The sequence below is a fragment of the Uranotaenia lowii genome, chromosome 2 (assembly GCF_029784155.1).
Source record: "Uranotaenia lowii strain MFRU-FL chromosome 2, ASM2978415v1, whole genome shotgun sequence".
Taxonomy (NCBI): Eukaryota; Metazoa; Arthropoda; class Insecta; order Diptera; family Culicidae; genus Uranotaenia; species Uranotaenia lowii.
Window position 1 is genome coordinate 174,638,116 of NC_073692.1, and position 21,720 is coordinate 174,659,835.

At 41.0% G+C, this 21,720-nt stretch overlaps 2 protein-coding genes across 2 annotated transcripts in view; both read right to left on the reverse strand.

Annotated features, from left to right (window-relative positions):
* Positions 1-4,347, reverse strand: part of LOC129746647 (potassium/sodium hyperpolarization-activated cyclic nucleotide-gated channel 1-like) — a 28,372-nt gene extending 24,025 nt beyond the window's left edge. Inside the window, exons 1-4 of the mRNA XM_055740438.1 lie at positions 4,200-4,347; positions 3,540-4,141; positions 3,137-3,479; positions 2,885-3,076 (exon numbers count right to left, since the gene is read on the reverse strand). Coding sequence (XP_055596413.1) covers positions 2,885-3,076; positions 3,137-3,479; positions 3,540-4,141; positions 4,200-4,311 — 1,249 coding nt within the window. The 5' untranslated portion in view covers positions 4,312-4,347. The remainder of the gene's footprint in view (positions 1-2,884; positions 3,077-3,136; positions 3,480-3,539; positions 4,142-4,199) is intronic.
* Positions 4,348-20,347: 16,000 nt separating this feature from the next.
* Positions 20,348-21,720, reverse strand: LOC129742105 (uncharacterized). The gene is made up of 4 exons (XM_055733951.1): positions 21,492-21,720; positions 21,118-21,424; positions 20,739-21,031; positions 20,348-20,679 (listed from the first exon to the last, which is right to left on the reverse strand). Exons 1-4 carry the CDS (start codon positions 21,517-21,519, stop codon positions 20,579-20,581), a joined length of 729 nt encoding a protein of 242 aa, XP_055589926.1. The 5' UTR covers positions 21,520-21,720; the 3' UTR covers positions 20,348-20,578.

A 21,720-nucleotide genomic window follows, 5' to 3' on the forward strand; every position in this document is an offset into this window, starting at 1 on the left:
TCGGGATGGGGTTTTAATATGGCGTTGACGAACGGTGGTCACTGTTGCTACGGGGCTTAGGGTAAGAATTACCTGGATATCCACTTAAACTTGAACTTCCGGAATTTGATATTTTCACTACAAGTAAATAACTTGCGCCTTTATGTGCTGGCGTTTTGGCTTATCGTAGCGAAATGGCCGATTTTCGGCAGTTCTTTGACCCCGTAGCCGCGTCAAGTTTGACATCACCGTTCTTTCGCCCCATCCCGATACTTGATTCGCTTCGCCTTTTTCGCCGTATTACTCCACTGCCATCTGGTAGTGAAGTTCCACAACTCCTGTTATTCGGCGTTGACGTGCAGGGTGGTGCTTAGGGGTTCTGGGGCGACTTCGACGCAGGGCGGCTTCTCCACAAATAAAACGTCTTCTTGGCACATTTAACGGTATCGCGAACAAGAGATCAACTACCACTGACACTACTAACCGAGCACTTGTTACAAAAATTATAATAAATAAGAGGTCTTCACTTACAGTCCTCTTCGTTCCCTACATTAATCTTTCTAAGTATATTTTTGAACGTATCCGGCCGGGAAAATTCGATCATTTTTACCCAAAAATAAGGCAATCTCCTGGGCAATGAATTTCTAAATTTCAAACTCAAAAACCAGGCCATAACCTGTGAAATCCTGTCAAAATCCAGGTATTTTCCTATAAAAGGCAAGCGAAAAGGTAAAAAATAAACACATGAAAACAGATTTTTTACCAAGACACATCAACGGCGGGCGTTCAAAACTTATTTTACTATTCCAAAAATGTATGCGAAGCTATTTTATTTTATATTCGAAGTAATTTGTCAGAAAAAATATACATTTCAGGACTTAAATAAGAATTTTTGAATTGGATTTTGCAAAAATTGTGAAAAAAATCGGGTTTTTCCTCGATATCCGGGCAACCAGACCAGACCGGGTATTTTCCATTTATTCTTTAATGATCCGGTAGGCTGATTAAAATTGGGCAATCTGGAATGCTTACGTTAAGTTGTCCAAGAAATAGGTTCCGACAGACCGAGACAAGCTCTCTTCTAGCCTTATTTTTTCATCAGCGTTTGCAGTTGGCTATAGAATGGGACTGACTTGCTATAATTTTTTCTAGATACCTACCATGAAAATAAACGCATGTGCGTTCCAGAGTATCATTTTCAATACAAACATACCAAATTTTGGTATTTTTGAACGACCAATGATGCAAAAGTATTTGTTTGTCACGTAAGTAACAAATGCTGTTGATTGCTGTCATCAAAACCGCGGAAAAATATGACATTTCTCAAAATAAGTAACAAAATTTCGACTTTAGAGCTGCAATTCAACTGCAGCTGCAAATTCAACTTTAGAGCTGCAATAAGAACACACAATACTCGTCATTTAAATTATTTACAACGCTGTCGGTCATTAACAACTTTAGGACAGAAAAGAATTTCTTTCATCGGACCAACCAAATATAATAACTTACCCAATGATCTGAAAGAAACAAATCGTCGATCCATATTCAAAAACAAACTGCTTCAAATGTTTAAAGAAAAAATAAGTCGTTAAACGAGTCGAACAAAGCTAGCTTTAAGTGTAAAGATTTTTAATTTTGTAGCGTTAATTTTTTATAATTTTTTACTTGAAGTGTTAGTTTTTTTTTTAATTTAGTATAGTTTTATTGTATAATTAGTTTAACTTTGTTTCAACATGAATCTCTTCAAAGGAAACTTTTTCCATTGAGATTCATAGTCTAAATTAGTGTAAATAATATTCATCACATTTCCTCGCAATTAATTAAATAATTTTTGTGTTCTCAGCATGAGTAGATTTTGCTCGCGTATTAATTTTTCTTTTTTAATTGCTGCCAGACGTGCTGAGAACAGTAGCGTCCATTACCAGGGGGCTCAAATGAGCCTTTTGGTGTGGGGGAGTGTGGTGGGCCGCTACAAAAAAAAAAAAAAAAAAAAAAAATTCAGTTGCTGTTTTCTCAACTCAACAAAAACACAAATGAGACGGACTTGCTATGAGCGGCAGTATAGGTCTAAAACGCTACGTTTTGGCGTAAACAATTTTGATCACTTTTTGGTATCGTTTTCCTCTGTGAGGGCCTTGTTGATTTTTCAAAAACAGAAAGTAATAGCACGTAATAGTTTTGAAATGTTTCTATATAACGATCTACATTCAATCGTCTTTTTTACAAATGGTTACCTGAAATTAAAAGGGACAGAATCTCGGATCCGGTGGTACAGATGTCAAATATTCTTAAAAATGTACCAAATGGTACAAAACATCTATATTTATCCTTAACGCATTTTTTTTTGAATTTGTTCATAAAATTATTCACCTTGTTTTGAAAAACTGATAAAAATTCTACTAGGTAAGAGATTTTCTCTTCATTTTCAAATGTTTAAATATACATAAACTCCAAATTTCTTGATCAAATATGGAAAAGGTAGGGATTAATATAAACTTGAAAATCTATATTTATGGCAACATTAACTTTCTCAACACGTGTCCTGCAACATCAAAAACAAATATTTTATATGCTCTACGAAAAAAAAAAAATGAAGTTCATTCTCAAGGTAACATACCTGTATAACTTTTTGAGCGGAGCTGCTTTATATAACACAGTTTTCCACATGCAGTAAGTGTTGGAGAAATTTAAAAACTTCTCGAAAACAAGAAAATGAGATCAAGTGTTCCCACTCTTCCCTGTACATAAAAACCAAAGGCTCAAAACTTCATACGAATTTCAGACAAATTAATTTTTTGGAACCTAATTTACTTCAAGAACTCATGGTTTCATTCATTTGGCCGAAAGAACATTCGCCTAAATAGAACAATCATACATATGGAGAACTTTTGGAAAAAAAACTCACTTGACAGCGTTTCTGCGACTTGATCTTCAGCAAAAAAGAGTTTATCAAACTTCTTCTTGTAGAAAAACATCAATCGATTCTTCATCTCCAACGGGAACTGTTTCATGTTCATGTATGAATCGAGCTGACTTATTACTTCGGAATATTTCAGTTTGCTGGAATTGATGATAGACACCAATTTGAAGAGTTCAACTGAAAGGATGCATTATCAAAATAAGTACTAAAATGTAACTATGGAATTGATTTACTTACGAAACAAATAAAATTGGAAGAGTGTTCCGACCGTAATACACAAGGTGGCCAGATTCTTTCCGTAATAGCTAATAGGCAGCCCAAGATCACCGAAACTGTTTGCGATAAGGAAATACAGAACCGTGGTAAAGCATTTTCGGTATCGATACATAACTGGAATGTTGAGATTCTGGATGTAAATCAAATGCTCATCCCAAATGGCATCAATAATGTCCTGTGCCTCCGCTGTTTCTTCGGCAACAGAGGCAATGATTTTGTAAAAACAAATACACCAATGGAGAAACAAACTGGAAACTAATAAAAGACGAATAACGTAGCATTTGATCATGTCGATTTTGTATCCCTGAAAATTGAACAAAAAAGTAAATTGAAGTAATCATGAAATTATTCAAAAAAAACTTACTTCAAAAAACATCGTCATAAGGTTCCAGAATTGTCGAACGGAAAATAACTTCAAAAGAGTCATGTATCGAATCAAATGCAAGGCGAATCCCTGTATATTGTCATAATCAAACACTTCAATAATCGCTGCAACCGGAATGATGATCAAAATATCAATCAGAAGCATGCCACATAAATAGTTTTTAAATATAGGCCACAATCCCAGCTGAATATCCCTTTGATATGGATCCTTGGAATATCCGGTAAAGCAGTTCACGATAATTTCTAGGGAAGTTAATGCATTTATCGCGAACAGCAAACAGTAAACTGAATATTCTTTATTTTGGCCGACTGAGAAAGCTGACAATCCCGGAATTATCAGCATCAGCACGTAAAGGTAGAACATTAGCCAAACATCCCACAGGAACCGGAAGTGGCTGAACGGATGAATTACGAACCAGTAGTCACTTTTAATCTGCCGCATCAGCTCCGACCGAAGTTCAAAGCTGGAGCAGTAATAATTTTTCGTTCCCGGATGGTTCGAATCGATGAGAAACCATTTGCGAAACCGAAAGGACCAACTGTTTTGGTTACCAATGCGGTTCGATAGATAGTGTGGTTCCTCTGCAAGCGAAATTATTTGTTACAAAAAATGAACCTTATTGAATTTCGTCCTCCTAACCTTTCAGTGAACAAACATGTTGATATGTCTGGAAATCCCTGTCGCTTTGATAGGATCGAAAGGATCTGTTGGTGCTTCTGGAACTTCTGGAATCGCGGGTAGCAGAAAACATCTTACAATAAAATAAGAAACGTTTGAAGTGTTTCACTGTCCGCAAAAACTGGTTGATGTTTAATCCTGCGCCTGCTTTTGGAAAAAAAAAATCAACTCGGCAAATCAACTGGCAAAGGAAGCTAGCCACCTCTAGCTAGAGATTTTAACGAGACGGAAATGATGCTACTCGGGAACAAGGAGTTTGTTTCCTGTGGCCTGCGACCCTTTTAGGATAACAGCCGATAAACGACCAAGACGGTGGAAGAAGGTACACCGCCGGCGTTGCCAATGACGTATTGGAGCCACTCCTAACGATGAATGAAGTTAAGGAAGCCATTCGCCAGCTGAATAGCAACAAGTCGGCAGAGAAGGATGGCATCGCTGATAAACTCATCACAAAAGGCCCGGACCAGTTGGCAGATTGCCTGCACTGGATCTCGGAACACAGAACAACTACCGGAGAAGTTCAAGGCGAGGGTAATATGCCCCATCCACAAGAAAGGCGACATCGACATATTTATAATAATATCACAGTCCGCGAACGGTGGAACGTGGAATAACCCTTTCCCAACGATTTCCACTGCGAAGAAGGTCAAGTCTTATCCCCGCAGCTTCTGTCGTTGAGAACTGCTCTACTCGGATACTCCCCGAAGGTGGAGCATCCTACGCACGAACGCGGCGCACCCACGGCATCCGCTAAGCAGAAGGTATTGTCTTATCTTTGTAACTTCAAACCGCGGGGTCGGACGCACTCTACTCGACAGCCCCCCTTCGATGGGGTCAGTCTACTTCGACCGTTGTCCGGTCTTCTTTATCGCCCTTGGCTGGCAACCCTAGGATTTTTGTCCCGCGGAATTTCCTGCCCGTTGTGTGCCAGATCGAAAGCAGTTATCCTAGACTCGCGCCTGTCACGGCACACATTCGGGACTTGGAACGCTACGACTCGGATGTTTCCCGACGGTGACGACATCCTACACCGACTCGAGAGGCTCGCCCGGCAACGAGAGCCACTCTACCCGTGGGTATCCCCCGACAGTGGTTAACCCTCTTCCCTCGAGATCCGCTACGAAGAAGGTAAAGTCTTATCCCCGCAGTTTCCCTCTTAGGAAGCGGCACTACTCGGATACCCCCCGACGTTGGGGTATCCTACACACGTTCGCGGCGCACCCCCGACCTCCGCTACGCAGAAGATGTTGCCTTATCTTTGTAGCTTCGATCAAGGGATCGGACGCACACTTCTCAGATGCTCCCCATCGATGGAGTCATCCTACACCGTTCGCGGACTGCCGTTGGTTCCAGCTCCTCTGCAGGGCAGTCATGATCCGCGTGAACCCATCGCTGACCACATGCCAAGTGTGGGAATCCGCGCACATCCTCTGTACAACGTTATCTGCTGTCGTGTCGGGCCCATAGACGGCAAATATGGAAGTACGTACCGCCGGACACCTCGACAGACAAACACCACATGCTCAGGTGATTCCTCTTCTCCACCACAATCTGGGCAGTATGGCGAAGCCACATGTCCTAACTGGTAGTGGTACTTCATGAAACATCCATGACCAGTCAGGAATTGCGTCATATAGAAGTCCACTCCACCGTGCCTTCTTCCGATCCAGCTCCCGATGTGCGGGATCAGACGATGGGTCCACCTTCCTCTCGTTGAGCTGTCCCACAGCTGCTGCCTGTTGAACATCGAGTCCTCATTGTCGAGGTCTCGTACATTGGGCGTGTCTTTGTTGTCGTAGCAATAGACATCCTCCTCAAGCAAAACCCTGATGGGCATAACACCCGCTACTACACAGGCGGCTTCTGACGACATGGTCCGGTATCCGCTGATAACCCGCAGGTTCATCAGCCGTTGAACGCTGCTAAGTCGCTGCAGCTTACAGCTTCTTCCCAGGGCCTGCCTCCAGGCCGCTGCTCCGTACCGCAAGATCGAAGTGGTCTCGCTTGCCAGGATCCGCCTTTTGCTGCTTTGGATGGCCGAGGAGTTCGGCATCATTCGTGTGAGTGCGGCCGTGGCCATTGCCGCTCTCTTGCACACGTATTCGACATGGCTCGTAAAGCTGAGCCTGTCGTCAATCATCACCCCTAGGTACTTGATTGCGCGTTTGGACACGGTATTGCACGCTCCAACGGCTATGCTACCTGTTTGGGGTGATATCAGGTTGGTGATAAGCACCATCTTGGTTTTGTGGTGGGCTAGACGCAGGCACTTGGAGTGCATCCAGCTTTCCACTGCCTGAATAGCTACCGTGGCCAGTAGCTCAACCTCCGCTGTTGAGGAAATGTGATAGTGTTTTTTTTATTAGTTGATCACCCAGGTGGTAAATCCTTTTTACGGATTGCATTCCAAGGCACGGCGAGCGACCGAGTCCCCCCAGTATGCTACTCTGGGTCCATGGGTGCAATTGGACGACTCATGGTACTATGTACCCCTACGCCATAAAGTCCACCTGGGGCCTCTGGCCATAATTCCCATTCGGACCTGCAACGAAGGCTGTACCCAAGATGGGAGACCAAGTCCGCGCTTAAGCGCTCTTCGGCAAACTCCAGTTCGAGTCAAACTCCAGCATATATATCCTACCTCTTGTTACGATTCAAGACTAAGGACCTCGCCTCTAACGACTTGAGATCCGGCCTTTACTCGCAAATCGAGACTAGCTTGGTTCCCACGAAAAACGTGCGCTCCGCCTCTGTTCGAGACCACTGCAAGAGACCAATGACCTCTCCTCTAACGACTTGAGATCTTGGTTCCGCCTGGCTTGGCTCGAGGCCCTCTCCTCTTTGCCCGTCCGTGTGCCGGTCGAGAGCAGCTTATCCTGGACACGCGCCTGTCACAGCACACGTCCGGGGCTTTACGAAAACTACTCGGATGATTCCCGGCGAAGAATTCATCCTACACCGACTCAGGTGACTCACCCGCCGACGACGTGAATCACCCTACCCGAGAGTATTTCGCGGCGTAAATACTCTTCCCCCTACGAGTTCGACTGCGAAGAAAATATAGTCTTATCCCCGCAGCTTCTCTCGTAGGGAGCGCGTTCTACTCAGATACTCCGCGGCGATAGAGGTATCCTACACAACGATCGCGACGTACCTAAACAGCTCGGCATACGCAGAAGGTATAGTCTTATCTTTGTATGCTTTACTGCTAGGATCGGACGCACACAACTCGAATGCCCCCCGCCGAAAGGACATTCTACTCCGACCGTGGTCCGGTCTTCCTCCTCCCTTTTTGGCTGGCAACCCTAGGGTTTTTGCCCGCCGTGTGCCGAATCGAGAGCAGCTTATCCTGGACTCGCGCCTGTCACAGCACACGTACGGGTCTTAGACGCTTACGACTCAGATGAATCCCGACGGTGATGTCATCCTACCCGACTCGAGTGGCTCATCCGGCGGCGACGTGAGACCACTCTACCCGAGAGTATTCCGCGACGTGAATACTCTTCCCCCTACGAGTTCGACTGCGAAGAAGGTATAGTCTTATCCCCACAGCCTCCGTCGCAGAGGGCGCGTTCGACTCGGATACTCCGCGACGATAACGTTGGAGGTATCCTACACACAGACGCGCGACGTACCTAGCAGCTCGGCATACGCAGAAGGTAGCTCTGCGCTCCAGCTCTACACCGAGGGTGCGAACGGCCTATCCGACAAACAGTTCGGTTTCCGGAAAGGTCGTTGCACGGTGGATGCCGTTCGACTAGTCATCGAAAGGGCAGATGAAGCCAGGCTGAAAAAACGGAGAGGAAATCGGTTTTGCGCAGTGGTCACTCTCGACGTCAAGAACGCGTTTAACAGCGTCAGTTGGGCAGCGATTGCGTCGTCGCTCATCAACATGAGGATTCCGGCATATATCTGTAGGATGGTGGAGAGTTACTTCCGTGACCGCCAACTACAGTATATGACCAGCGAGGGACAGGAAACGGTGAGAGTCTCGGCAGGGGTTCCACAAGGATCGATAGTTGGCCCGGTATTGTGGAACATCGTCTACGACGAACTGCTGAGACTGCGTCTCTCCACAGGAGTGAGACTTGTGGGATTCGCCGACGACGTAGTTCTCCTGGCATCGGGCCCGTCAACGGAGGAAGTCCAGCTACTCGCCACAGTAGCTATCGAGAAGGTGGAAAACTGGATGCGCTCTAAGAGCCTACGCCTAGCACACCACAAGACCGAGATGGTGCTGATCACTAACTTGATTTCGGCACAATCCGGGACGATCGCAGTTGGACCGTGTGTAATCGAGTCCAAACGTGCGGAAAAATACCTGGGGGTGATAATCGACGACCGGCTGAGCTTTACGGCCCACGTCGACTACGCCTGCAAAAGAGCGGCAATGGCGACAGCAGCCCTCTCACGGGCCATGTCGAACAACTCGGCGATCCGCTGCAGCAGAAGGCGGGTCCTGGCGAGTGTGACCTCGTCCATTCTGCGTTACGGAGTGGCAGCCTGGAAGGCAGCCTTGAGTAGGCAGTGTAATCTGCAACAGCTCTGCAGGGTGCAGCGGCTGATGAACCTGCGTGTAATCAGCGCATACCGAACGGTGTCCTCGGTAGCTGCTGATGTTGTGGCGGGGGTCATGCCCATCTCGGTCTTGCTAGAGGAAGATGCCTTCTGCTACGAGAACAGGCACATGCCCGACGTGCGGAAACATGCCAGAGAGAACTCGCTGTCCAACTGGCAGCACCAGTGGGACAGTTCGGAACGTGGCCGGTGGACCCATCGCTTGATCCCTAATATCGGATCCTGGATGAATCGAAGACATGATGAGGTGGACTTTTGCATGACACAGTTCCTGACTAGTCACGGATGTTTCATGCAGTACCACCATCGGTTTGGACACGTGGCTTCGCCATCCTGTCTAACCTGCGGAGACATAGTAGAGACGCCAGAACACGTAGTGTTCAGCTGTCCAAGGTTCGAGGAGGTACGTGCTAACATGCTTGCCGCCTGCGGACCAGACACGACAGCCGACAACATCGTGCAGAGGATGTGCGAAGACGCCAACACTTGGCGCGTGGTCAGCGATGGGTTCACCCGGATCATGTGATAGTGTGCAAGTGTTTAAATGTATGGAACCTCTGAGTGTTGAATTTCATAACGTTCATTTGATTTAATATATTCTTTTCATTTGTCGCCGCATACAAATTCTTTCTATGTTTTTGGGTCTAAATATGCGACGGCACATATTATTCAATTTTGAAACCAATTGCAAAAATCTATATAGGCTGACACATTGCTACAATGTGTCGAATTCGTTGAGTGTAGGTTTTGTCAAAAGATATTGTATGCAATTTTGTTGCATACAAGCTTTCGTGAAATTTATTCCTATTTATTTGTTTTTTTTTGCATTATTTTTTATTAGCCCCCCATTCGCGATGTTCCAACTCCGAGTGACAAAAGAAGAATTTGAAATTTGTTCCGGCCTAATTGAATCAATAATATTATTATAGCTGAATCTATCATATTAATAATTAAATCAATCATATAATTATAAAATAATAATAATCTATAATATTTATAATCAAATCAATCAAAATATTATAGTTGAACCTTCTATTATAATTGTTAAATGTATGACATCACTCGTACATTATAGTTGAATCTATTGTATTTATAGTTGAATGCACAAATTCAATCATACAACTCATCAAGTATTTTGTATGTTGTTGAATGTACGAAATCAATCAGATTGTCTATTATATGTATTATTGAAATTTTGATAATTATATGTAGTTGCTCGAGAATCAATCAGATATATGATTGAATATAAGTGGATTATTGTTGGAAATACCATGCTTTTTTCTTCGAGTATACCTAGTTGTCGAGACGGGTCTTCCGTCCGATACTCATTCCTCCGCTAAGGTTGTTACCGCGTCTATCTTCTTAAACTTAAGTTCTAGCACATTGAAACTTTTCTTCCTGTATCTCTTTTACTCTCGCTTTCTCTTCATAGGGCTAATTCTTTTCTCCAATTCTTCCCTCTCTTCTTTAGATGGACTCTTCAAGCTCTACCGGCCTTTTTTTCAATCGTCAATGATATTGATTTTTATTTTAATTACAATAATTTGGAGTTCTTATTACTTATAATATTTATCCTAAAATAAAGGGTGATACGGTCAAAATTTGGTCAAGGGAAAACGCGTGTAAATCGGTGAAATCGTTTATTTAAAAAATTAAATTAAATTTCTGTTTCAAGTTTAATTAGAACAAAATTCACGAAAACTATTCAGCTAGGCTTCCGCTTTTCCAAATCCGAATTGCGGGGCCTTACGCTTAACCCCTGCCATCAGATTTAGTACAGCCATCTTTTCCACCTTCTTCGCCGCAGAAAGTCAGTTTGCCTTGAACTGCTGCTCATCCTTAGCAGTTTTTTTGGTCTTCTGTAGGTTCCGCTTGACAATAGCCCAGTATTTCTCAATTGGGCGGAGCTCTGGCGTGTTGGTAGGGTTCTTGTCCTTGGCGGCATACCACTCCATGGCCTTTTTACCGTAATGGCAAGATGCCAAATCCGGTGAAAACAGTACGGAACAACCGTGTTTCTTCAGGAAAGGCAGCAGACGTTTATTCAAACACTCTTTCACGTAAATTTCTTGGTTGACAGTCCCGAAAGCTATGCAAATGCTGCTTTTCAAGCCACAGGTACAGATGGCTTGCCAAACCAGATATTTCTTCGCGAACTTTGACAGTTTCATGTGCTTGAAAATATCTGCTACCTTTCTCCTTCCTTTTGGCGTATAAAACTCCTATCCCGGAAGCTGCTTGTAGTCGGCTTTGACGTAGGTTTCGTCGTCCTTTACCACGCAGTCAAACTTCGTCAGCATCGTCGTCTACAGCCTCCGGAATCGCGCTTTGGTCGTCGTATTTTGTTTATCATCGCGATTTGGAGTCACTTCCTTCTTGTAAGTCGATAGTCCGGCTCTTTTTTTTTGGCTCGATGCACGGTTGTAGACGATACACCCAGCTTATTTGCGGCATCTCGGAGAGAGAGGTTAGGATTTCGCTTGAAACTACCGGCAACTCTCTTTGTCGTCTCAGCGGCTTCCGGTTTTCAATTTCCCTCCGATCCAGACTTCCTGGCTGTCGACAAACATTCCCCAAACACTTTAATTACATTTGTAACGGTTGATTTGGCAACTTTTAGCGATTTTGCCAGCTTTGCGTGCGAGTAGCTCGGATTTTCGCGATGCGCGAGCAAAATTTTGATATGCTGTTTTTCTTCCTTGGACGGCATTTTGACAACTGAAGAGTGAATTCCAAAATCAAAATAAGAGCAACATTCTACACGCACACACCTTCAAAATGAGGGGTGTTCAGGTTTTTTAAATGCAAAATTGAAAGAAATACATCAAGTTGATATTGACCAAATTTTGGCCGAATCATCCTTTAGGTTCGTCATTTTCTTACTATCAATACTATACACTACACTAGTGTCTGATGAAACTAATCTATCTAACAGAAAATTTGACCACAAATAAAATTTCATACATTTTAACACTTCCAAAGTTCAAAACTTTTTGAATCAAAACAGTGCAATGTTCTAAAAAAAACTTGAAATGCTTTTAATTACTGGCAGGTGTGTTTGGGTTTTGAATTTTTTTAAGACATAAAAGTACACCGTCTTAGCCGATTTAGGCTTTACAGACTGAATAAATGACGTGGACAACTTAAGATAAACATTTAACACCCAGTACCGAGATGGGAATCTAATCCATGCCATCAGTGGACCAGCGATTACCATCTTACTACTCGACCACCGAGACGTACAAATTCAAATAATACGGTTTTTTATGTTTCGTCAACTCTACAATTATTAGATTTCATTTTAGTTGCTAAAAGTTTGGCATAGTTTTATATTTCCACGAATTTCGAATCCAAGTTAAATTAGCATCCCTCTTGAATCAATAATGAATAGGCAGATATGCACAATGCGGCCTTGAAAGCGCCACTCAACAACCCGAACAATAAATCGTAAAAGAAAGCAAATTAAATTAAGCCATAAACCGAAAAGGAACAACAATCCTCCACCATAAACTGGATAATAACAGCAACACCCTCGCTCGCTTTCTTATGGAAGCGTGAAGGGCTTAATTGACAACGATCGTCATCAACGGGATGATCTGCTGCGCGATTCGAAACAATCAAAACCCGCCGCAATGTACGGTTCACCCTATAATAGGTCAATCCGCTAAAGAGAGGGTAATCCCTAAGGTTCCTCACACTGCTGCTCATCAAAACTTCACCACATAAGGTGACGATAAAGTAATTGTAACGCCTAATGGCACAACACAAACCCATCAATCCGAAGCAGCTCTGCGAAATACAATGGTCCCGGATGATGATGATGAAGATCTGCAACTATTATTGTGAAAGACAAACATCGATGAATGTGGCACATTTAGAGCCCGTGTACAGTTCATGTTCTTTTTTGGGGTGAATGAGTTTTATGTATATTTTCCTTTCGATTTCAACAATTGTTTTCATTGCAGCTGGGATTCGTAACGATGTTGCTGGATCAATCCGGTGCGATAGTTTTTGGTCGAGGTCCCATAAAAATCAGATAATCCGATTTGTTTTGGCAATGTTCCATCCCTCGAAGAAGCACTTAAACCCATTTTTACGATCATGTTGAACCATTTGATTTCTCTATCGGAAAAAGTGTAAGCGATTGTAACGAATGTAGTATAGAGACCTTACAGAAAAGTCTTTGTTCAATGCTCAGATCTGGAGCTATAAACCGAAAGATTGAGAATGGGAAATAAGTTTGTTGTCAATTATAGCTTCGTTCAATCGTTAGTAAAAATCGGTTTCAACTGGTTTCTGTCAACTGATAGATGTTCAACGAGCCAATGTTTTGGTCGAAACAAGTCAGGTCGTTGTTCAATGGAGCGAGTTGAAACTAGTCGAAACCAATCCAGCTCGGCAGCAGGATTAGTTTCGACTTGGTAGAAATCGGTCGAAGTCAATTGGAAAGAGACAGGTGATCAACTGTCAATCCATTTCTACTTGTTTCGACCCGTTTCGACTAGAGTTGATTGAACAGACATTATATATACATTAGACTGCCCCAAATGACCCGACTTTTGAAAAAGTTATACGCTGCAGGCTAAAATTGATCCTGGGCCTAGTACAAGATCTCATGCCAAATTTGGGCCAGATCGGACCACGGGAAGGGGTCGCTCAATGAGCCTGAAGTTTGTATGGGATTTTGAGACATTTTGTTCGAGAGAAACATGAAAAACCAGTTTTTCATCAATAACTTTAGTTCCCGTCGGCCGATTTCTTTCAAAAACGGGTTTTCTTAAAGCCTAATTTATGACAAATATTTCATCCGAAGACAGCATATCGATAAGAGTTAAGATAAAAAAGTTATAAGGCTTCAAAAATGGGCTAACTTTTTTAAGGATGGTATTCATCACTGTTAATGAGTCGGGGCAGTCGAACATATTGACGCCTCATTAACAGTGATGAATACCACCGTAAAAAAAGTTACCCCATTTTTGAAGCCTTATAACTTTTTTATCTTAACTCTTATCGATATGCTGTCTTCGGATGAAATATTTGTCATAAATTAGGCTTTAAGAAAACCCGTTTTTGAAAGAAATCGGCCGACGGGAACCAAAGTTATTGATGAAAAACTGGATTTTCATGTTTCTCCAGAACAAAATGTCTAAAAATCCCATACAAACTTCAGGCTCGTTGAGCGACCTCTTCCCGTGGTCCGATCTGGCCCAAATTTGGCATGAGATCTTGTACTAGGCCTAGCATCAATTTTAGCCTGCAGCGCACAACATTTCATAGGTTTTGAATTTCCCATACAAATTTGAGGCAGTTTAATATACATACATATATGATTCATTACTTATTATTTGAAATTCAGGAAAAAGTTATAACAAGCTTACACTTCAGTGAAATAAATTTGGTAACTCATCCAAAATCTTAGCATAGCCTTAAGAAGGCATTAATTTTCTCCGCTTTGATGAAGAATATTCATCGTGTTTATTGTCTACATTCAGGCGCACTTTTAAAGTTAGAAGATCCTCTCAGAGTGATCGATGGACTTACCCTGGGGGAGGAAGACTGAAATTCGCTGTATCGTTTTCTGTATCGTTTTTTTACTGTTCGTCAAAAAGCCAGCAATTGTTGAAAAGATTTGTAATCGTTCAAATTCTAACTTTAAATGATCCGTTTCGTGTAGCGAGTCATGTAACTCAGTTGTTTAGGTGCTAAATTTAAGTCTTCTGAGTTGATTGCTGCCGATTCTAAAGTAAACATAGAAATCGAATACACCAGCTAGATTATCCAATACCAGGCTGTCAACTCTATCGTACATATAAACTTTTAACTATATAAAAATGTTGTTCGGTCCATGAGAACTACCCAAAATCTAAATCTGTTGTTTAAGCTATTTTTAGAACAACCATTAATCAAACAATTTTTATTTATCAGTTTCAAAAACTTCAACGAAATTTGAGCGACTCAATACGCCTGATCATGAAAGAATTTACCAGAGCAAAACAAAACGTAATAAAAACCTTGTTTTATACAAAACAAGTGCTTTTCAGCATCAAAAAAGTTTTATTGAAAATCGTTAAATAAGAAAGTAAAATTTTGAACCTTCGCACTGGTCGGTAGATTGATGAGAGGAATTTGACGTTTGAAAGATTTTTTTCTTTTTTTATTCAGTCTTCCTCCCCCAGGACTTACCAAATTCCAATGATGTTTAATATTTACTTTTGTTTGTCAAATCGTATAACATAGTAAAGTAACAAAACAGTAGATATTTCAAAAGACGCTAAACAATTTGTCAAGTTTACTTACAAATCGAAAATGTCTACCAGTAAAACTGCATCAAATTGTGCAAGCTGCTGCCGTTCATCAAATTTTCCATCCACTGTCATTATTGAGAGCCTATTAAGCACGACTGCACAAAATTGAAACATATCTTATCTGTATTTAATCATACAAAATATGTTTTCCTGATTTGCGGGCACCAGTCTGCACATCATAATTTTGGTTGAGTAAAACTGAACCCATGGCAAAATGACTGCTGCCAGATTACTATCAACGTATCAATTCTAGAATTGGAAACCACCGCGAGAATAGAACATCACCGGAATGAACTGCTGCCAGCCAGCCAACCAGCCATCATCATAAATAATTCTCCCATCTGCTCCAAATATATATCTACTGGAAGATAGATGTTTGGATTGCATTATATCGTTTGGCAAAAAAGGTACCTCTATTACAATAAACATTAATTTAGGGAAGCGCGTTTCCTCACCCATCATGCACAAATTAATTTATTCCACCGAATTATGCGCTTTTAATTGAGACCAACAAATAGACGAACACGGTGGTTTCGGGAAACAAAGCCTATATAGTCATTATGGTGATTGGATTCAATTTTGCTGTTCGGGAAAATTTTCTGGCCAATTTCTCGGAAGGTTTTTTTTTATTGCAACTCTAGAAATTTGGTAGAAAAGTGCTGTAATAATATGTAACTTGGCATAATGTTGATCTTTTTAAAGATGACTCATATTTGAAATCTGAAAAACTTCATTGAAAAGTTTTGTTTCATTTCATACCCAAATAAAACGTTTTATGAAATATTTCTAGTTTGATTGGTTTTACTGCCGTTCTAAGCAAAACTGTTCCATGTGACTTTTGGGTCATTTTCACTTTTTTGGAAACGGTATCTTTTAGTGTTAACTTTTGAATAAAACACAATCCAGTAAACTTTGTTCGGAACTTATACAAAATTTCCATCAAGGTCGCTGTCTCTATAATGATATTTCTAAGGAGAACTACAGAAAATTCTATGAAAAATTTCAATTTTTTCAAAAAATTATCTTAAAATGAGTTTAAAATTTTGAATACAGCCCCCCCACAATCATGGGTTACACACAATCATTAGTCACCGAGCATTTGAACAGCTGATAACTGCTGAACTGAATGGAATTAATTCATATTATATTTTTTAATTTATCGATAATATCATCAAAATGCTTCCCAAGTACTTCACGTGATCAGACCATTCTAATGAAACCCCATTAAAAGTTATGGAATGATTTTCATAAGGTTTTGAAAAAATTGGCTTATGGGGAAATGAAATAAGTTGAGTTTTGGAAGCGATAGGATGAATTTTCCACATTTTGAAGTCATTCAAAAGGAATCTAAATTTGGTTCCAATGTACTGCGTACCACCCGTAAAATCCGACCTTTGGCAGAAAGCAAAGTATCATCAGCAAATAATCTTCTCCTTTTTCTTTCTGGTACATCAGGAAGGTCAGAAGTAAAAATATTGTATAAAATTGGCCCAAGTATACTAGTTTTTTTTTTTTTTTTTTTTTTTTTTCTTTTTTTTTTTTTTTCTCAACGTTGCTTCCGGTCCCTTGTTAATTAAAGATTACTCGAAACATAGTATCATTCATAGCAGATGTTTGTTCTCATGAAAGTAACAAAAAAGAAGTGCCAACATAGTTGATTAAAGTGTGCATCAATGAAGCGGAATCTATTTCGATGTACAAAACGAGATCAAATGAATTAATTCGTGAAAAGTTAGCTGTTCTGCTACAAAAAGTGGAAAGGTTTATTCGGTTAAGAATAAGACTCAAAATTTAGGGTGGATTTGGCATCTTACTGAAAAATTAGAGGGACAAAGTGGTAAAATTTAAGGTATATGTGACGATGGCCACTATTTTGGCGGAAAATTTAGATTTAAATGTGTATGGACTTAATTGTGTGTGTTGCTTAATTTTATTCTTGGGAACCCTTAACTTAAAAAAGCGTCAGGTTTTTGCTTTGTGAGAAAGAAAGCTGGCCAAAATACGAAAACATAGTGGCAAGTTCGTGGGGGAGGGGATCACTTCCGTGCAGGAAAATGAAGTGGTTCAGGTGACATATTGAACGCTGGCTGATCGAAAAATGCATTTTTAATTTATGAATAGTTTTAGTCGGCTGAAAATGTAAAAGGCGAAGTGGAGTCAGTAGAAGAAGAAAAAAGTTTTTTTTTATCAATCGTTTTTGACTCCGTTTTGCTTCAGGGAAAAGGGAGGGTAGTTCTTGTTGACGCCCGAGTAGAAGGTGGTGCTAGATTCTTCGTTAAAAATATCGTCTTGATTATCAAGGTGAGAAGAAGAAATGAAAAGAATTTATGCAGTTAGGGGTAGATTACAAAAGGTAGGCAACATCGCCGGCAGGGAGGTAAGTTTAAGTAGTGACAAGGCCTACTTAGTTGACTGTTTATTTAGTGCAAGTGATCCATGGATATGAACATTGTTATGATATTCGATCAGGTCGGTTAAAGCTACAGGTAAGCTTCGAGTGTTTTGAGGTAAGGTTGGTTAAAAGGTAAGATTATTTAACTGTACATTTAATTTATTGAATATATTATATAAGAACGTCCAATCAGTGGCCAGCTGGGCAGGTATCTACACGAATGCGGAATACCGGTTGTAGATTCATAACACTGAAAATGTTATGAATTTTATACGGTTGCGAAACTGTTTGTTCGTTCTACAAATAAGACATACATATACACGAAACACACTCATTACAGGACAGTTCACACGAAGCCATGGTGTCGGGTATGTGCTGATTTGCATTGAATATTTGCTGAACTAATAGTCTAAAGAATGCACTTTAGCGCATACGTTGGCGAAACTGCGGTGAATCCGTGCACCCATGGTGGATTACCTACATACATACATAAAATTGGCCCAAGTATACTACCCTGAGGGCCACCAGCTCTTATGGGTATCCTTTCAGAGCATGAATTTTGATAGCTTACTTGTAAGGTTCGGCTAGTCAAATAATTTTGCATAATTTTGGTGAGATCAAATAGTTTTGAATAATTTTGATCAAAATCAAATCGAGCTAATTTAGCTACTAAACCTTTGTGCCAAACACTGTCAAAAGCTTTTGCAATATCTAGAAGAGCAACACCAGTTGAATAACCTTCAGATTTGCTAGCATTAATCATATTAGTTACACTCAAAAGTTTATGTGTAGTAGAATGTCCATGACGAAACCCAAACTGTTCATCAGGGAAAAAAGAATTCTGATTAATGTGAATCATCATTCTATTCAACATAACTCTCAAATAGTTTACTTAAAGAAGGAAGCAAACTTGAAGGCTCTGAAGCACTTTTTCCAGATTTCAAAACTTTAGTTACTTTGGCATTTTTCCATTCATTGGGAAAATAAGTCAAGTGAAAACATTTTTTGAAGATTTTAACTAAAAACTTTAAAGTGCTTTCAGGCAAATTTTTAATTAGAATATAGAAAATTCCATCTTCCCCCGGAGTTTTGTTATTTTTAATTTTTTTGAAAATCAATTTAAGTTCATCAATATTTGTACCGCTCCCAGTTGTAACCGTTCGTTACACCCCAAAAATGTGTCTTCGACACATCAATCATTATCGACTTCAACCCTGACTAAGAAACGTCAAAGCCATCGACACTCAAGGGCTCTCACACGCTCGAAATTCTTTAACCAATTATCGTTAAAAAGTAACCATTTTCACACCTTTCCGCGTTAAGTGATGGTTTTTCGCATAGAAGTCATTTTTTGACTTCTCTTGAGAAGTGAGAATGTGGTTACTTTTGAACCACTGTAAGCGTTGCTAGTCTGTCGGAGGATGTTGCGGTGATCTTTTTGTAAATTTAAAAAAATACTACGTTGCAGGGAAGTTCGGGAAATCTAAGGGAAAACTCCTCGGCTTAGCAATTGGTACCTTTTTTTTTATTTTGTAGAATCCACCCACCACTTTCTTATAATTATCTAACCTTTAGCTGCGTTGCGGGAAAGTAGCGGAACGTACTCCTTCCTCCTCCTTCGACGTCGTGCTCGGATTCGTTGAGGTCGGCTTGGAGGTCAGCTGATTCTCGCCGAGTGTACCCGGCCCCACCTTAGGTGCTGAACCGGGCACTGTCGGTCCTTCGACGGTGGGCGAAGCGGCGCGTGGCAAAGGCGTACCTGGTCCCACCTTGGGTGCTGAACCAGGTACCGGTGTAGGTCAAACCGACGTTGTAGCGGTTGTCGGTCGACGTTATCGGGCGTCGCGCAAGACGCTCTCAGATTGAGTTAATTTGAGTTTTAACTCGAAACAGCGGGGTCCTATTAATGTTCAGGAACCAATAAGGGGACGGTTATGGGCAACGGTAAAATGGCGTAGGATTACCTGGAGTTCCAATATTTTATGTCACCAATATATTTCTTCTGGGACTCTTCTGCGGGTGGTAGTTCCTGTTCCACAATTTAACAAGAAGAACAAAACACCACCGTTTCTTAATTTGAAACTATTAGAGGATCTAAGAATATTTGCGTTTGATCTCTCAATGTGTTCGCGAACTACTGGCAAAGTCTATGACTATTTCCGTCTTGACCTGCTTTAACCCCATTACCGTTCATTGCCCTCGTCCGCGTCTGTTTTCGCTTTGCCCGATCATTTCGCCCCTTCGCCAATTCGCTCCACATGCGGCTCACATCTTCCAGCGGTCCTCTGGTGGCGGGTTGTAGAACGAACATTTTCGCTTTGTCGTTCACTGGGTTAGGGTGGCTTTGTGTACTGCCTCACCAAAGAGAAACCCTTAAACCCCCACGAACACCACGGCAACGTTATTTAATTAAATTTACAAAAAGATCACCGCAACATCCTCCGACAGACTAGCAACGCTTACACCACAAGAAATTTATGCGGAGAAGAGCGAAATGGTTAATTTTTAACCGCAAAGCTAAGCTATGGAGAACCGAATGAATGATTATTTTACTTTTTTTTTAATTTAAGAAAGGAATTCAAGATTTAAAAGCATCCAGAGATTTTTCTAATCCCACATCGAATTTCGAACCAATTAAATGAATGGATATAAGTTTATACATTTTGAATCTTTATCCTCAAAAAAGTCTGTGTTTCAATAAATTATTTCCAAAGATTAGGTGTCGCGATACATGAACAATCGGACATTACGAAACAGGATTCATCGGATTGAATTTTATCCAATCAGGATCCTCAGTTCCCGTGAAGCATCGGGAAGCGGTTGAGTCCACACAATTTGGAAATCTGTAAGAAAAAGAAGATCAATTTAGAAACCGTTTGTGGGAAAGCATCAGTGAAAAGTTTCAAATACCTGCCACAGAAACATCCAGCTACGGGAATCGTCAATTACTTAACAGTACCAGTTTGGTACATCTGCCTATGAGTAGAGGGCGAGGCACTGTGAGCCTACTGGCCTTCTCAAGAGTGTATTCTATGGTATGCACCTTTAGTTTTTCGAGCCAATTATCAATATCGAAGACGTTTTCGTATCGTGGATGTTTTGAAAACAGCCCATTTGCCTTTCTTGTGTGATTCCAGACCACGACAGGGAAATTGTCTTCCTCTTCCTGTGAAAATGTGTACGAGTTATACATATTTGAAAAACTCTAGAAAAATAAGCTCTCACCTGGGGATCCACATTCAGCAGCTCGATCACATTCGACATCAGATAGGGAAGTATTTTCGGTGTCCTTAAAATTTTCGTTCTGTGTTTGCAGTTCGTGCATAAACCTTATGACCTCACTCTGCATAATCTTAATTTCGTTGTCCATTAGCCGCGTCCGACTGATAATCTCAACGGTGTACACCCGGAGAACTTCCTCATCCAGCGTTTTCCTTCCATCATCCCAGATCGATTTATCCTCTAGTGTATCTTCAGGAATCACATTCGTTGCGTAACAGAGCCTTGTATTTTTTTTTCTAGTGATTGAATGTCATTTAATACAGGAATTCTAAAAAAATAAGATTTTATTAAAATTGCCTCAGCGGTAAACACCGATTCTTACTTACCAGCAATAACAAGATTCACTTTCCGTAAGTTATTCGATTGGCCGCTTTTCCAGCAGGAAAAGAGTTGATTGATAGCCAATCGTTCTCTAGGCTGTTCGATTTTGCCCACCGGTGCTGTTTCCGGGCTCTGGACTGGTCTGCTACGGTTAGCAGGCATCAGATTCTCTCGTGGCTCTCTCTTGTTGAAGCTTCGGAAATGTGTTTTCATGTCCAATGTCTGGAAGCTGAGGCTAGTGCCCGAATCACCAATTCGCTGTTTGTTGGTTATAAGTGGGACAGGAAGAAAAATAGTTCCGCCGGATACTGCCAAAAATAATATCAACATTCAATCATTGTATTTCTACAGATATGTTGAGAAATATTTACTTACCTCGTTCGTTATTAGCACCACTAGTCATTTTTTTTAATTATTTATTGATAGCAAAACGTTTTCACGTTAATTTAATAAAATTATTACCAAAATAAACAACAAAATAAAGATATCAAATCAAAACGCGTGGTTGTAAGAATGTGCAAATGGCAAAATGGCGGAGAAATTTCGACTTCTTTCATTTTGAGGTGAAACTTTTAACCATTTTTTTGATTACAGCATAAGAACT

Bases quoted from the DNA above. Each gene is read 5' to 3' on its own strand.
- LOC129742105 (XM_055733951.1), bottom strand. From the start codon at position 21,519: ATGACTAGTGGTGCTAATAACGAACGAG. The intron at 21,032-21,117 runs GTAAGAATCGGT...TTCAATCACTAG, and splicing joins AATCTTGTTATTGCTGGTAA to AAAAAAAAATACAAGGCTCT. The intron at 20,680-20,738 runs GTGAGAGCTTAT...ACATTTTCACAG, and splicing joins TGCTGAATGTGGATCCCCAG to GAAGAGGAAGACAATTTCCC.